This window comes from Denticeps clupeoides, chromosome 13, assembly GCF_900700375.1.
Source record: "Denticeps clupeoides chromosome 13, fDenClu1.1, whole genome shotgun sequence".
Taxonomy (NCBI): Eukaryota; Metazoa; Chordata; class Actinopteri; order Clupeiformes; family Denticipitidae; genus Denticeps; species Denticeps clupeoides.
The window spans coordinates 8,742,650-8,759,629 of NC_041719.1; the positions used below are offsets into that span (position 1 = coordinate 8,742,650).

Genomic DNA, 16,980 nt, shown 5'->3' on the forward strand with positions numbered 1-16,980 from the left:
GCGCATGTTGCGGTCGTTGTGCTCGTCCCATCACCCTCTGGCAGAGACACCTGTTCCAGCCAGACATGCGACACGCAAGCCGCTGACTCAGCAAGAGGGCCTGACAGGGCCTGACAGGGCCTGACGGCGAGCTGTCTCCTGGAGACAACCTTCCCATGAGCGCACAACAGAAGCAAGTAGTGGAACAAATGTGTACAATCCTTTCTGAATTAAAAGTTCTTAGTCTAACGGTAGCAAATTATTATGAGCAAGGATTAAATTAGGAGAGCAGGAGATGAGAACAGCCTAGACTGGGGTTACTAGGATGATGGTGATATTCCACAGAGGTGTGCATTTGAACGCATGGAGAACAAGCCTTATCTGAGTTATGGTCATAAAGGGCTGTATTTTCAAATTGGCACCAAGCGCAGTGCTATGCACAAAGCATAAGGCATTTATATAAATTGACAAAAATAGACAAAGGCTCCGTGGTATTAATTTGTGCAGTGAAATTATTGAAATGATTTCTGTCACCCAGAAAGCCATCTTTAGTTAAATTTATTTCTTAAAAAAAGAGTTTAAAATGGGAGAAAACTAATGATTGACAGCTCTCATTCATTTTGGATGAAATCCTAAGGACACCTTTCGCCCCCTCTCCCCCTGGAAAAATAATAAGGAATTACATTTACATTTATGGCATTTAGCTGACACCCTTATCCAGAGCGACTTACAATCAGTAGTTACAGGGACAGTCCCCCTGGGGACACTCAGGGTTAAGTGTCTTGCTCAGGGACACAATGGTGGTAAGTGGGATTTGATCCTGTGACTTTGTGGTTGTCTGTCACCCACTAGGCTACTACCACCCCTGGTTAAGTCACATTCACTCCAGAGCCGTGATATTGTTGTGTGTTTCAAATATTTCATTAGCTTCCGTAAAATAAATGAGTGTCAACAGTGATGGAGAAGCGACTCGGGGGCTCAGCGCCAAGCCCATCAAGGTCAGCTCCAGGTACAGCAACAGAAGAAGAAACCTGGCACGCCACCGCCCGTAATCTACACCCTCCCAACAGCTCGCCGCACGCACCCCTACGGGGCCCGCCGCCGGCACCCTCGGCCTTGACGAGAGCCATTCATTAGCGCGAGGGCTTTCGTATGCGGCTCGCTCATCAGCAATCACCTTTCGAGCATCCCAATTAACTCTTTTCTAATTGATGTTGGACATATTAAAGTTAATGAGGCAGGGGTCCATCTGTTGAGCAGGGGAACCTGAGAGGGTATTATCATTGAGAGGGCAAACGTAGACAATGCAGCAAGGACAGCGCCTGGGAATAGATCCTGGCACACCCAGCAGCTGGAGACAAAGCGGCGTTTGGCAAGTGCGTTTCCCGCAATCAGAGAAAAAAACCCTGCATTACTGCGACCCCCCCCCCCCATGCATCTCCCAGAGCTATTTATGGGGCTCATATTTCAACTATATGTGCCTATATAGCTCGGATGTATATATATATAAATAAACATAAATATGTACATGACGTGTGATTAACAGGGCTCGACAGGCTAGCTATGAGCAATAAATCATAAATCAGTGTTTTACAGATATACACACTCCCCGCTGCTGGAGATTAAATTTTAATTTGAGACGGCAATTGCTGCCAGTGGCTACACGCTGTGGAGGCATTCAGGGAGGCTGTTAAAAGCGCCACTCTCTCCGTCTCCTCTCTCCATCCCTGACTCTTCATCAGACCATGGGATTTCAGCCGGGCCTGAAGTCGTAAAAGAGTTTCGGCAAGCCTGCATGTGGCCAGGTCAGTTTTTTTTCTCCTTCCCAGTTGGTGTGTGTTTGACTACGTACTTGTGTGTGGTTGGGCTGTGTGAATGTCACACAGTCCCCTGTGCTTGTGTGGTGCCAGCTGGAATGGCACCCCTGGGACCTCCTCCGCCCCCTCCTCTCCGGGTTGTTTAACTACTCTGACAATGTCAGAGAGGAGCTGTGATTGGTGCAGGAGCCCCAGGGCATTCGTGCATCTCTGGCACGGCCATGAACACCTTCCTCCATAGGGCACGGCGAAAGCAGCACACGCAACACATCTAACACAAAAACAACAGTCATTTATTTTTGTATAGCCCAAAATCACAAGCAGTGAGTCTCAATGGGTTTCATGGCCCCTGCAGATGACACCGTTCCGACCTAGACCCTCTCTGGACACAAGGCACAACTCCCCTGGGGAAAAAATGGGACAAACCTTGGGAAGGAGCAATACAGAGACACTGGGTTAACAGGAGAGTTACTTTTTATAGGGGAAAACAAATAAATAAATAAGTATGAGACTTTATGTGGCTCCCAACCCATCGACTAAAAGAGCACTTAAGAAAACACAAAGGAACTCCCCGCCTTTTGTATGCCAGATGATCGTTGGCGGCTTCCCTCGCCTTTCATTCCGCATTTCAATACACCGCTCAATAGAGCGCAGGCGTCTATAGGATGCGGCCCGACACCAATGTGCAGATGACGAGAATGTCAAATGTCAATACACCACAGCACCAAAGCAAACTGTTATTAAATCCTGAGTATACAGCCATAGATTCTTTGTAATTGCATTCTGAGCGGCAGCGGATGAGAGAAAAGAAAGTTTTCATTCAAAACCGCATAGGCTTAAGTCAAACAATGCCGCCCGCCTCAGCCGTATGAGGGAGCCTGTCAGCTGTCTCGCCCACCGATGTGACTCATTACGCACTTAAATGCCAGATTGGGGTTTTTTAAATTATTTTTTAATAACACACAATAACTGTGCGGCCTGTCAGACAGAATTGAGTAATGGCGGCTTTGTATAATAAAATGCGCCTGGAACAAGACAGGATTCTCACCTGGCCGGCCCCTGAACCCCCGGCGAGGGACAGAGAAATACCCGGCTCCAGGGTACGCTTCCCTCTGAAATAGCCAAACAATCATCCAACACATTAACGTCTCGCATTGCTCATAATGCTGAAATGAGGCTCCTTGAATATGTGATAAAACAAAAAGAGGGTTGGGGTGCTGACTCTTTCATTCCACGTCGATAGAAAAAAAAAGGAATGATAATAATGGACGGAATGAGTTGGGATGAAAGCAAAATCGTCCTTTGTTTGCAGGCCCGACTGGCGTATTTCCACCATTTGCATGGAGGCCAGATCCTCTCAGGTGGTCCTGACCTCTTATTTAACATTTCCTCAGGTGAGGAGGAGCGAGGGGGGGAGCGACTCTCGTCTCTGACCGCCCGAGTCCATTTACTGCATGAGAGCCTCGGTATCTGGCTCAATCCTGCCGCGGCGCCTCTCAGCCTTTCATCCCACTGGCTTTATCACGCCGCCCTGGAAACCGTTTCATCCTCATCCTCTCCGGGCCTCCCAAGATCCGCCGAGAGGCAGTGGATCAGCAATAAAAATAAACGGAGGTCTATGTCTCAGTTCTGGTTAAATGGTGAAACGAGTGTCTGGCCGATAACAGGCTGATTATAGTCAGAAAGCAAAAGTAAAGAGAGAGGAATCTTTAAAAAAAAAAAAAACGACTGCAAAAAAAGAAGGATGAAGAGTAACAGTGGGGGGAAAAATAAAATGAGAGGCATTTTGAGCTAATTAGCCCCCCCCCCCCCCCACACACACACACACACACACATTCCCTCTCCTCTGTGGGCACGAATCCCAGGATAATGCGGCAGGTCCACGTCTACCAGGTCCTAATGAACATCATGTCATCAGTCACAGAACAAAGGAGGGCCAGCGCCTCCGAGTGCCGGAGTGCCGGAGTGCCGGAGCCCCTCTCCGCTCCTTCGATAAGCAGCAGTCAATTAGACACCCCACCACCCTGATTTATTGGCCTGCCTGCCCGTGGCACAATGGGCCGGCAGAAATTAATATGCATTTGCTTATGGCTGCCTGTGATAAATTAAGACTTGCGGAGACAATAGAGGTCACCGGGGAGCCGCGGCGTTTAGGCATCGCCGGGCGAGAGCGTGTGGCTCCGGCGCCGCTGCCACTGCGCTCAGCGGCCAGCCGGTGGACAAATGGGTTTATTAGCGCCGCCACAGCACCTCACATTTCCTGAGGGAAAGTTTGGAATTCATGCAATGGGAATCGGAAAAAGGTTCCGGTGCCTTTGACCTCATATTTATTCTGACACAGAAACGAGTCTAGAAATTCAAAGGGATTTTTTATCTGGGAATGATAAATGGAATGAAATTTCTTTTCCTTATCACATGTTTCCTCCATATTTTCCCTCCAAGTTCTCCCTTATCTTCACTTCTATGTTTTTTTTTTTTTTTCTCCTCCTCGGCTTACACAACTGGCCTCCATCCGACAGTAAAACTGCGGTGAAGCCGCCGAGGTAAACAAAGGCCTGCGTCCGAAAGTGAACTTTCCATTGCCGGTCGGATACTTGCTTTGCGAGTTTAGGGGTCCTAGCTCTTCATAAATAGTGGCTCTATCTCCGCCAGAGGTCCTTAAACGATGGGCCCCAGAGGAGTCAGAGTGCTGGGCACGGCTGGATGTATCACCTGAGTGCCTACCCTGGAGGGGGGGTGATAATACTCAATCTAGGCAGCCTCATTAAGGGCCCCCATGTTTTACGGGCTCCAGCGGCATCGCCGAGGCGCACAGTTCTTCCCATCACAGCCGCGGTGATGATGAAAAAGTGGCCACCTAATAATTTCCTTTTCTCCCAACTGCCTGAGTATGCGCAGAGATTATTAACTGGTTTAATGCCTAACAAAGCCTGACAGGTGCTCTTCTCGCCGAGATTAAGGACTTCGAGGTTAATGACGGCATTGGCGAGATTGTCATAACTCACAATAGGGCCATTACACTGATATTACGGAGAGGGGCTGGATCTGATATGTGTTTAACTCAGGCAAGGTGGCACTGGGCCATCTATCATGTTTCATGTGATTTTACCACCCGCAGGGCTCCATCGAGATGTGCAGCGAATTTCAAGCGGAGATGGAGCGAGGGGGGGAGAAAAAATGCACACCTATCATCCATCCGCTATAGGTAAGATCACCAGTGGAGAACAATGAGCGCAGGAAGCTGAAAATGTTTCCTGACATTCATTTCATGCTTATTAGATAAAGGGCAAGCTACAGATATTAAGCTTTTGCATTAAAATACATTAACTGCACTGAGAGAAAGTGGCCTTTCAGTACTTAAGCAGTGCATTAGAATAAATCATGTGTCTGCTTCGGACTTTTTGAGTTATTTTGCGCCGATCGTAACTGAAAGGTGTTTTCTTGACAATGGGAATGGAATCTGTTACAGGAGACCAGGGAGAGCAGCAACTGGGTCTTCTGCATTGGGGATTGGTCGAATTTGATCAGGTCTTTGTTTCATGTAGCACATTTCTCACGCACAAAAGTGGACAAAGGAAGACTTTTTCTCACGGCGGGGCCATCGCTGGTTTCGGCACAACAGCAGAGCGCCATTGGCACCGTGCGATTTTAACGTAGCAACACTGCCCTCTAGCGGCCGCAGTGGTGTAATTCAGCCGGAAGCCGGTTCAAGGGAACAAAGGAACGCACATAAAGGTGGGAGGAAGGGGGGGGGGATGCATCACATCACTAGAACTGGTCCTTCTTTCAATACATTAAATTCAGTGGAGAGCAGAACGTACGCAAGCAGGAGCCAGGAACCTCCCATCCTGGCAGGTGTGCTCACCTGTCTAGACCACACCTTCTCTCAGCCATCTGTATCTTTTTTATACACGTACAGTCTATTTTGTTAACCTCTCCCAGTCCGACAGGAGTGCACTTGACTACAGGTGAGTCCCGCTCACCCCAGAGATGTCGCCGCTTTATTGTCCTTGCATCCATTAAAGACATTCCGGGACAGCACGCAATCATTTCTGCGTGGAGCAATTTGAGAGAATGGCTGCTGTGCAGAATATGTAATTTAGTGCGTGTGCCAGAATTTATAGTGTGTGTGTGCGTGCACAGGAATGAGTGTAATTTCTCAAATGTGAGCACTGCATAATCTCCACTATTTATTTTTTTTATTACAGATTAAAAATGGGATGTTTCACATTTGTCAAAGTAATGATGATTTTATTCAACTTGTTTATCTTTGTAAGTATGCCACAGTTTCCATTTACATGCATGTGAAAGTGCGGGGTGGTTTGGAGGTGGTGGGCATGGGAGAGTAATTGCTTTTGTTCATTTTATGGCTTGAAATGTTTATGGTGAAGATCAAGGGTAAAACGGGAACGCGGACGGTTGCCCTGGAAATGCCGCAATTTATTTACACTCCCTCTGATCTCCAAATGCAAACAGATATGCGAGGGGTTACCCAAATATCTCATGTCACTGAGCAGTGGCTTCAATTATGCCATTTGCTTTCCCCGCATACAGCAGGTTTTCATCTCATTAACTTTAAATCTTTTCATTACGCCACCTTCTCTCCCTCGCTAATGATCGGACCTAATGATGCTGGTGAGGTGGTGGGAATTCGTCGCCAGTGGTCTGGAGGTTTTCGCACAGAGCCACTTGGACCGGAGAGTTTGACAGGCACTGCAAAGCCATTTGGAATAATGGCACCAGCAACATTAGGTGTAAGATGATGGGGTAACTGATTGTAAAATTAAATGTCTTTAATGAGTATGTGAATCCAATTAAATAATTCTCAGCAGAAAAATGCTGGTTCGTTGGCAGCATTTCGGCATCCTAGGAGACTGGAATATTGAAGTTAGTCCAATCAGAAAATGCCAACATGGTCCATGGCTTCAGAAAAAAAACACATAAGAAAGCTGGGAAGAATGGCAGAGGAGTGTTAATGCAGGGGTGATTATGCAGACAGAGGGCCCATAAAGTTTAACGGCAGCTCTCAGAAACCATTCCCCCCATTCATCTATTCACACAGGCAATCTGGGGAAAGAATAACAAATGAATAAGCAGGAGCTGCTGGGGGGGTTTGGACAGGACTGGCTTCACCTTCCATGTCCCCATTGAACTTGGAATTTCAAATACAGAAGGGCAGATTGGAGGGGAAGAGGGGGGTCCTCATTTGGCTCCACTACATGCACGAGAGCGCCAGTGTCAACATAAAATATTCAAATTTCACATCATGTGACATCTCCGCTTCTTCAAGACCTCAGAGTCTTTACATTTATTTATTATTTGAATGTGCCTGTATCTATTGCTTCCCCCTTTCCCTCTTTCAATTGATTCCCTTTTCAACTGTGGATTCTCTATTCCAATTCCCTTTCGCTTCTAAGTGCCGCCACCCCCCCTCGGGGAGCGGGTGGCTCTGTTCCACTGTATTAGCAAACTCGTTCCTTCACAGGTTTAATAGGTTCACTTTCCATTTCCATTCCCGGCGCGCCCCTCCCATCCTGATTTACATGTAATCTGTGCCAGGTGTGCATCGGCCTCTCGCGAGCCATTCCAGCCACGTGGACCTCCATCAAAGCGCTACCCGGCCTAGCGAGGGAGCGAGATGTTGCGAGTAATTAGAGAAAGCTGGGTGAGACGCTGGTAGTGGAGGACTTTTTGGGGGGTAATATGCTTGTCGTGTCGCGTTTGCCGAGAGGCGCGCCAATTATCAAGAGCAGACAGGGGCGGTAGGGGAGAGGAGGAGCGCGTTGCCAGAACCAGCTGGAGGAGAGGGGGAAAATGGGGCAACGCGCAGATTATTCTCATGTGGAAACCATCAGCGCTGACAGGACAGAGGCAGGGTGCCTTTCATGTTTTTGTTGACAGCCAACAGAGTCGCTCCTGAACGCCTGTGATTGGGCCTGACAGGAAGTATCAGCTTTCAAAGGCGCCTTGCACGGCACAAAAATTGGGATTGAGCTGTCTGATGTCAGCCCACTCATTAACCCGTGCCGGTCTGCCATCGCAGCTTTGACAGGCAGACGGTGGCAGGGGGGAAAACTTTTGACGTGTGCGTGGGAACATCCACTCCCAAACTTTAGGAAGACTATAAATTATGGAAAATGTGTGTATTCCATTTCCGCGCACTCTTCCTCTGATGTCTGTGCAGAATCGTCACTCTTCGGATTAAATATGACACACGGCATCTGACATTTTTTCCCCTGTCATTCAGCTTCTATACGTAATCTGTGACTTTACCGCCAAGCAGAATATGGTATAATGGGCACCCTGCTGTGTGACAAAAGTGTGTATGTATTATTTACTTCGCCCCTTTTTTTGTACAGGAAAAATCTTTTGGTGTTTTCCCAAGGAAAGGACAGTTCTCTCCTTTAGGCAACTTTGAAATTCGTATTTTGCAGTTTAATGTGCAGCAAACGTGGCAGCATCTGTGTGGTAAACAATAAGTCTTACTGTCGAATAAAATTATATTAGAACTAACATTCTCAGCATGAACCATTTTATGCTGCATAAGGGATATGGCCACCAGCTTTTTAAAAACTAAATTGTAACTTAAAAATTCTGTGGTTTTTGGATGTAAACAAAATACTTGGAAGTGCATTCTGTCAATGTGCATTTCTGAACTTTTTGTGCTTGCCTTTATTGACTCTTTTTCCCCCCATCCCATTCCCCATTTGTCAGTGAGTCACGCTACATAAATTGAAGTGGGATTGAATATTACATGGCAGGATGCTTCATTGTTCACATTAGAACAGAAAGCTATAGGCTTTAGACAGAATTTTCTTTGCCACACAATTTTAAATGTACATTTTCGGCAGTGCTTTACTATTGGTTTACTACCGAGTAGCATAACAGAAGTTCTTTCGTTCACATAATAAAAAAAACTGAAATGCACTCTTTTGTCTATTTTTGTCTGTTATGAAGGGTGTTTGGAACAAGGGAATAATAATATACCAAATAACAAATGAACAAAATAAGATTTTTCAATCCAGAGTATAATATCCCCATGGAAAGAAAAGACACTGTTATTACACATATCGCCATATTTCTGTCCTGATGTGTTTTTGTCCATCACTCTTTTCTATTACATCCCAATTTCAGACTGTCACAATGTCTCACTGTAAATTGCCAGAGTGCTTCAGTATATCACCGAACCCCATCATAACGACCAGCATTGCACTCCAGCTCTCTACCGACTCGGCCTGATGTACTATAAATTATTAGTAGCATAACGGCTCGGGGGGAGAGTGGCCGTAAAAGAGGTGTTGTGGAGTGCAGCAATTATAAAGTCACAATAGATGGCTGTGGTGCTTATTGCAGCGGAGGAGATACAGTACCAGAGGCTGGATGAGCCGGGCCGTTAAAGCCACTCTATTTGCTTGTACGGTGGCTCGAAGACTGACAGCCTGACACCCGGAGTGAAGTGGATCCTGTACAGAGTGTGACGGCCATGCTGAATTAAAGATGGCCTTTGTGTTTCTAGCTAACCCCCTCAACGTAATCCAATGGCCTTCATCCGCTAGCGAGCCTGATGGCCCCAGGTATCCTTTATCCAGTAATGGAGGACAACCACTAAAGGGCTTCCCATTAAGACAGGATGATATAAGTTGGGAGGAAAAGAGGTCATTGGAATGGGGCAGAATTTTATGTGGAAAGAGGTAAAACACAGGTCAAATACTGGATGGCGGATATCAAACGTGCAGCCCCAGGCCAGAGCGCCATTGAGCCGGGCAAAAGCGAGAAACGCTCGCTGCTTTGCAGCAGAAGAAAATTAGGTGTCAGGGTGTCATTTGGCGCCGCGCCGACCTTCTTACTGGCCCGCTGGTCATTAGAGAACGGGCCCAATCCTCAGTTCAATTAAGCTGCTTGGTCAAATCGCTGGTACTTTTTCAATTGCAGATGTAACCCTCAGAACACTGTGATTCCATTCAGCTGCTTGCATGTTTCAAATTGGACACATGGACATCAAAATCCACCAGCACCCCAGGTTAGGTAGACTTCAATGCTAACAGGGTTTCTTTACACCTTTACAGATGGCCGGAGCAGGGCTGCTGGCCGTGGGGATCTGGGTGACTGTGAACAGCAGCTCCTTTCTGGGTCTCCTGGGCCCTTTCTCCCAGAATGCTCTACAGTTTGTCAACGTGGGCTTCTTCTGTATCGCCATTGGGGCTGTGCTGGTTCTCTTGGGCTTCCTGGGCTGTTGTGGGGCACACAAAGAGAGCAGGTGTCTTCTCATCATGGTATGATGGTTCATCCGAATGTCAACACCACTCACCAAGGTTCATCTATAACACCAGAGATAAAATGAAATTATATGATGATAAAAAAGTGCATTATGGTGGACCAGGGCATTCAAAGAACATTAGTCCCCCACTAGTCACCGAATTTTATCATTGTAACTTGTGTCATTCACAAAAGTGTCTTTCCTTTGTGCAGTTCTTCTCCATTATCCTGATCATTTTCATTGCTGAGGTGGCGGCTGGAGTTGTGGCCCTGGCATACTCCTCATTTGTAAGTCTCTTTTTCACTACATCACCTCCATTTTTGTCCCCTTTGCTCCCATTATCCTTTATGTCCATGTAAATTCCGATCATATTTTGACCATCATTAAATTATGGGGGTATGTGCCCGCTTCAGTACATTCAGCCACTTAATGATTCCCAGAGGGCCTTGGGCAGAGTGCGATGGGTCTTACTTTGAGCAATTTATTACTCTGCAATATTAAAGTTAAAGCATTTTATATGCAAAACAGGTTATTTCCATATATAGGGCCAGCCCATTTACTGATGTGTACAATAATTACCACAATTTACAATGGGCTATGCAGAAGGCGGTTAGGAAAATGTGCGTTCTAATAAAGAAAATAAAAACACTTTTTCCTCCAATTAAAGAATTCATTTGAGTCCACCAGAAGCAATCCAGGCTAATGCAAATCCATCTTGCCGCCTCTGTGGATAGGGGCTGAGTGATTTTGCACTTGTTTGCACTGATAGCAACTGTTCCCAAACGGCTCATGGGTTTGGTTTGTCCCGGTAACCGGTGCCACTGTGAAAACCCTCCGAAGATTCAGCAGAAGCCGAGCAGGAGGATGGTTACAGTGATGTCTGTCCTTTGAGGGACAACTGGAACATGTCCTAGGGCAATTTTGCCAGGGAGTAAATTGGTTTGTTCAGTTGCCGACATTAACGCGGCAGACCCGAGGACGCAAAAGACGACGTCTCCTCAGACATCTGCCTGTCGCTCAGTTGATGCCAGGCCACCACAGACCGCGATTATGTGAATTATACATACATTGCTCTGTTGTTCGGGGGACATTACCAATGCACATACCCATTTAATGAGACATTCCTTCTGCATTAATTCATTCATTTATTCATTATGCTGACATGGGGAAGTTTCGTTTTTAATAATGTATATGGTGAGCATCTGGCCATACCTGGGATTTGATAAGACAGGGGAAAAACACAAAACAATGCAATAACCCAACACAATGAAGCTGAATAATAAGGCCATGCAGGGGGACATATTATATCACTGATAAGCAAAACAGACAATGAAGCAGACAACATGCAAAATAAAGTAAATTATTCCATAATCTTAGTGTCACATTATTTTGTCACTTATGTTTATTTTTGTCTTCTAAGCGCAGTGATTTTTTTCACAATGTCACTGGAAAAATCCAATATCCCAAGATAAGCCAGGCTTAATATAGCAAATTGCTGCATGCATTAGATTGTGCCATGTTTGATAACGGGGTAGGGATTGCATGGGAGGCTTGGCATGCTACATTAAGTTTGAATTTAGCACATCAGATTTAATCTAAACAAGTCAAATAAAGCACGGGGGGGGGTTGAATAAGAAAACTACAGTACACCAGCCATGATATTAACAGTAATGGCACTATGCCTTTGTTAAGGCCCTATTGTTTGAAAGCTCTTAATGTTAGAAGTGTTAATATTTTCCTCATACAAAATACATGGTTTGGCAATGCGTCAGTAAAAAAAAAAAGCTGATCTGGGACCAGTAGCTTTTACATGATTATAGCTGTGATTAGATTAGGGCAAGCAGGAACATTGATGCTGGATCAGCGGAGAAAAATCTGCTCGTGTGACAGGAAGTTTTTGTCCCGTCTGCAGTGTAGGGGAATGCATGCAGACAGTGATGGATTAGGCTGTGCATAATAACCCAGCCGATCTTTGGCCCTCTCCATGCTTCACGGGGGACACTTTTAATTGCGGCTTGTCTCTGCGTTCCCCCCCAGGCGTTGTCTGAACTCCCTTCACTGACCCCCACACCTTTAAACCAGTCTGTGTAAGTGAGAACCATCTGGGTTTATTAATCAAACCCCAACAAACAGAAAGTCAGAGGAAGAAAGAATGCAAGTTTACTTCATAATTTTGTCTGCTTATTCTGATGCCTGCACTACTTTTTCATTATTTTCTGCTAACAAATGCAAATTCAAAGTATCTCTCAAAAGTGCGTCCACCCCTCACATATTTGTAAAAATTTTATTCTTAATATTTATCTTTCCTTGGGACAACATGGAAACTATGACACTTTCATATAGTGTGAAAAATGTCCAAAATGTGCCCAATAAGCCATTATCCCTCCTTGGTGTCATGTGACTCTTTAGTGTTATAAGGTTTTAGGTGCCATGACATGACATAAGTTAAAAACGTATAAAAGTGATAAACAAAGCAACAATGTACAATTAAACAATATGCAAGTCTTAAACACAATAATTAAGCAAAATAAAATCAGTGTATCATCCTCAACCTGAGCAGAAGGCCAATTTAGACAAAGCAGCTTTTTAAAATCATCATAGTCCTGGGCAGATTGTACTGGAAGGATGCTCCAGAGCTTTGGTGTCGCCACCAAAAAAGCCCTGTCCCCAGTGTTTCAGTCTGGACTTCCCACTCATTTCTCATCTACATTATCAGACGGATCCTACCTTGTCTTTCAACACAGGCCATCCAGATTTGTGTTCAGTCCTTATAAATCTCACAACTTGATTCAAATATACTGATGCTGGCCAACAAAGCCAAACATTGGGTAGCACCATCCTACCTCACAACCCTTTATATTACCTCGCACTGCACCTCGCACTCTCTGACCCTCCACTACTGCTCGCCTGGTCCATCCACCACTGAAGGTATGAGGAAGACAATCATCTAGACTCTTCTCGGTCTTGGCCCCTCGGTGGTAGAACCTGAGCAGCACAGTTGCTGAGTATTTTCAAATGGCAGCTTAAGGCCTTCCTCGTTAGAGAATACTTAGACTAACTTGTAACTTCTTATAGTCTGACTAAAACTACCACAAAGTGAATAAAATGATTGTAGTCATTGTTTGAGTCTTAGTGAACCAGAACTGATTACTTCATTGATGTAACATGAAAGCACTTTGTAAGTCACTCTGGATAAGGGCGTCTGCCAAATGCCATAAATGTAAATGTAACTAAAGAGTTGGTTTCACCTCAGTTTTTGTGATGGGAAAGGTGTGAGAAAGTTGTGTGAGAGACATACACAACAGGGATTAAAATATCTGGAAGATATGGTGATGCTTCTCCATTAAGATTTTTATAAACCAACAATAAAACCTTAAAAACATAATTGTAAAAGATAGTAGGCCAGTGTATGGAAGCCAGAACCGGAATGATATGGTCATGCAATCAGGCTCCAAGAAGGCGTGCACCTGAATTAAAGACAACCTGCAATGAACCAAAGACTGATCTAGTAACATTATCAAACTAGTCCCGGTAAGTAGGCCTTAACCTTGGATACTAGCCTCAGTGGGAAGAAACCTTTCTTAACCCCAACTTTTCAAGTTTAAAGTCCTTGTCAAAGTTAAAACCCAGGTTTTTGTATGTTTAATGCCAAAAAGAAGCTAGGTGTTATCACTCTTATACTCTCTCATACTGGTCACTGGAAGTGGCACCTCATGGTAAAGAACTCTAAGGAGCTGTTAAAAATACGTGTTGCCCTACATAAAGATGGCCTGGTCTATAAGAAGATTGCAAACACCCTGAAACTGAGCTGAAGTACGGCGGCCATACAGCGGTTTAACAGGGCAGGTTCCACTCAGAACAGGTCTGGCCATGGTCGACCAAAGAAGGTGAGAGAACGTGAGAACTCAGCATCATATCCAGAGGCTGTCTTTTGGAAATAGACATATGAGTGCTGCCAGCATTGTGGTAGAGGTTGAATGGGTGGGTGGGTAAACATGTTAGTGTTCAGACCATATGCTGCACACAGCATCAAATTAGTCTGCATGGCTGTCAGCCCAGAAGGAAGCTCCTTCTAAAGATGATGGCCAAGAAAGCCCACAAACAGTTTGCTGAAGATAACCAGACTAAGTGCATGAATTAACCACGTCCTGTGGTCATAAACTTATTTCGTTCAGATGGTGTCAAGTGTGTGTGGCGGCAACCAGGTGAGAGAACAAAGACAATCCTTACCTACTGTTATGCATGGTGGTAGGACTGGTTTGGGTTTGGGGCTGCATGAGTGCTGCTGGCACTGGTGAGCTCCTAGTCTAGCTAAAGGTGCCTGACTGGCCAAATATGTCTCTAGACCTGAACCCTGTTGAGCATCTGTGGTGCATCTTCAAACGGGAAGGTGGAGAACAAGGTCTCCAACATCCACCAGCTCCATGATGTTATGGTGGAACAGTAGAAGAGGATTCCAGTGGCAACCTGTGAATCTGTAGTGAACTCCACACCCAAGTGATTTAAAGGCAATGCTGAGAAATAATGGTGGCCACACAGACTATTGATAATTTGTACATTTTCACTTAGGGGTGTACTCACTTTTGTTAACAGTGGATCAGACATTAATGGCTGTGTGCTTGGTTATTTTGAGGGGACAGCAAACTTACACTGTTATGCATGCTGTACACTGACTTCTCTACAATTTATCAAAGTACCATATCTTCAGTGCTGTCCCAAGGAATTGTGTTAAAAGGTATTTACAAAAATGTATAGGGTGTACTCACTTTTGTGAGATTCAGTATTGTTGGATTTTTAAAATGTCTTTTAAAAATACTGAATCTCACAAAAGTGAGTACACCCTATACATTTTTGTAAATATTTTTTTAGACATTTCCTTTGGACAGCACCGAAGATATGGTAAAAACAATGTGTATATATACACATACACACACACATACATATACATATACATGTACATATACATGCATATTATAACTGGACGCTGAGTTGAGAGTTAGTGTTTTGTATTTCCAGGCAGAGAGCATCCTGAAAGGCTGGGCCATGCCCGCCTTGAAAGACCAGTATGGCAATGATCCAGTCATCACTAAATTATGGAATGCCACAATGATAGAGGTAAGACTTCTGTTAATTCTTTCTTCAAACAATGGGTCAGCTGCTGCAAACAATATCAATTCATGAAAGTGACCTGTAACAAAAGACACGGCTGGCAGCCATTTACCTCTGGGTTTCACTCAGACTTAAAGAGTAAAAAACTAGAACATTTTAACTGGCCCATGCTTCTCTTCAGCTAAATTGTTGTGGATTTTCCAACTATGGCGACTTCAACAATTCCTACTATTACACCCACAACAACCAAAGCTACCCACCCAGTTGCTGTTTCAGCTTCAGCCCCTGCATTCAGGAGTATGCAGAAATAAGTGATGTCCAGGTAAGATAGAATCCCAAATGTTAGTTCGTTGATATTAGAAAAAAAGTCAGATGTAACAGGTTGATATTCAGTACACTGAAAAATGTACACATGATGTCAAAGAAACTGATGTCTATTTGACTATGCGAGTGGCATTGTGCATGCGGCTATTATAACGTTCCCTTTTCAAGGGCTGCTTTCAACAAATCCTGAGTGACATTAAGAATAATGCCATCATTGTTGGCGGAGTAGCTGCTGGGATCTGCGGCGTGGAGGTAACTATGGCTTTTTCACGGATCCTACTTTGCATGAAGGAACAGCATGTCCAAGGCTGCAGTTCCTGCTCTCTTTTGTGAAGATGTACAGAATCATGACCTTTTGCTTTTGTTTCCTTACAGGTTGCTGCAATGATTGTGTCTATGTACCTGTATTGTTACCTGGACAAAAAAATGAGCTCATGAATTCATATTCCTTCTGGTCAGAACACGATGTCCTACAGGATATTGAGAGATGTCAAAACCCAGTCACTTTAACGCTTAGATGACTATATACAATATTAATTCTACCTGATCCCTTTGATCGTTGGAAAGAAATGATCGTAAATTATTGTTTTCCCCTAAAACTGTTGAGTAAAAATTGACACTTGTGTGTCAATTGACTGATGAGGAAGTACACGAGGAAGTACATGTCTGAGTGCACTGGTTCACCTAGTTTACAGAAAGGTTGCTAAATTATGGCAAGTCAAAAATAAAAGATAAATAAAAACAACATAATACAAATGGGAAGTTTTGGGTTTTTCAAATCCCATGTTGTTAGATTAATAAACTGCAGTTAAAACAATCTTTTTAAGAGCCATCCTGATATGGTTCATTTTCATACACAGCGAAGCCCTCGCATGAGCGGGAAGGGCTGTGCAAACAGGGAAGGATATCCGATGTGCGCAGAGCTAAGCGAGTGAGAACATTTGCTGGGGGACAGCGCACAATGGCGACTACATCGCACCAGTTTCTGCTCGTCACGCTCCCAGGGGCTTTCAATGATCGAGCAGCCAGACAAATATTGACACGGGAGAAGCCTTAGAAAACTGTATTATTTTAAAGCGCTTTTCAGCTTTAGACCGTGGTCAGTAGACGCTCCTGATTTTCCTGTTTCTTGTTATTAGTCTATTGTTGTGTGTGAACAATGTGGTGCGCTAAACACTTTCTTGTTCAAGATCTAAAAATGTATCTGATTTGGTTCATGAATTCAACCATAATTATGTACCTACAATCAATATCTACTAAACGCACAATAATGAACTAGTAAATGGCTTGAACAGGATTATTTAACAGAAAAACACACAAGTAGATTTAAATGGATGCTGTGTGGGTGATTTTTAACATTTTACAGTCCAGTGGACTTGAGTTGGAGAATAAATAAAAATATGGCAGCACAGGGAAAATAGCAAAGAAGGGAAAGGCTGTTCTCTCTCTCTTACATTCACTCTGTCTCTCTCTCTCACACACACACACACACAC

At 44.5% G+C, this 16,980-nt stretch overlaps 1 protein-coding gene across 3 annotated transcripts; it reads left to right on the forward strand.

The window, feature by feature from the left end:
• Positions 1–5,698: 5,698 nt before the first annotated feature.
• On the forward strand, positions 5,699–16,242 carry tspan1 (tetraspanin 1). Of its 3 annotated transcripts, XM_029001313.1 has the most exons (8): positions 5,699–5,764; positions 6,005–6,068; positions 9,863–10,069; positions 10,266–10,340; positions 15,070–15,168; positions 15,344–15,484; positions 15,655–15,738; positions 15,862–16,242. In XM_029001313.1, the coding sequence occupies exons 2-8, from the start codon at positions 6,012–6,014 to the stop codon at positions 15,922–15,924; spliced, it is 726 nt and encodes a 241-aa protein (XP_028857146.1). In that variant the 5' UTR covers positions 5,699–5,764; positions 6,005–6,011; the 3' UTR covers positions 15,925–16,242. The 3 variants fall into 3 exon arrangements, with proteins under 3 accessions (XP_028857146.1, XP_028857147.1, XP_028857148.1); XM_029001314.1 differs by lacking the exon at positions 6,005–6,068 and having other exon boundaries at positions 5,744–5,764; XM_029001315.1 differs by lacking the exon at positions 9,863–10,069 and having other exon boundaries at positions 5,750–5,764.
• Positions 16,243–16,980: the final 738 nt, after the last annotated feature.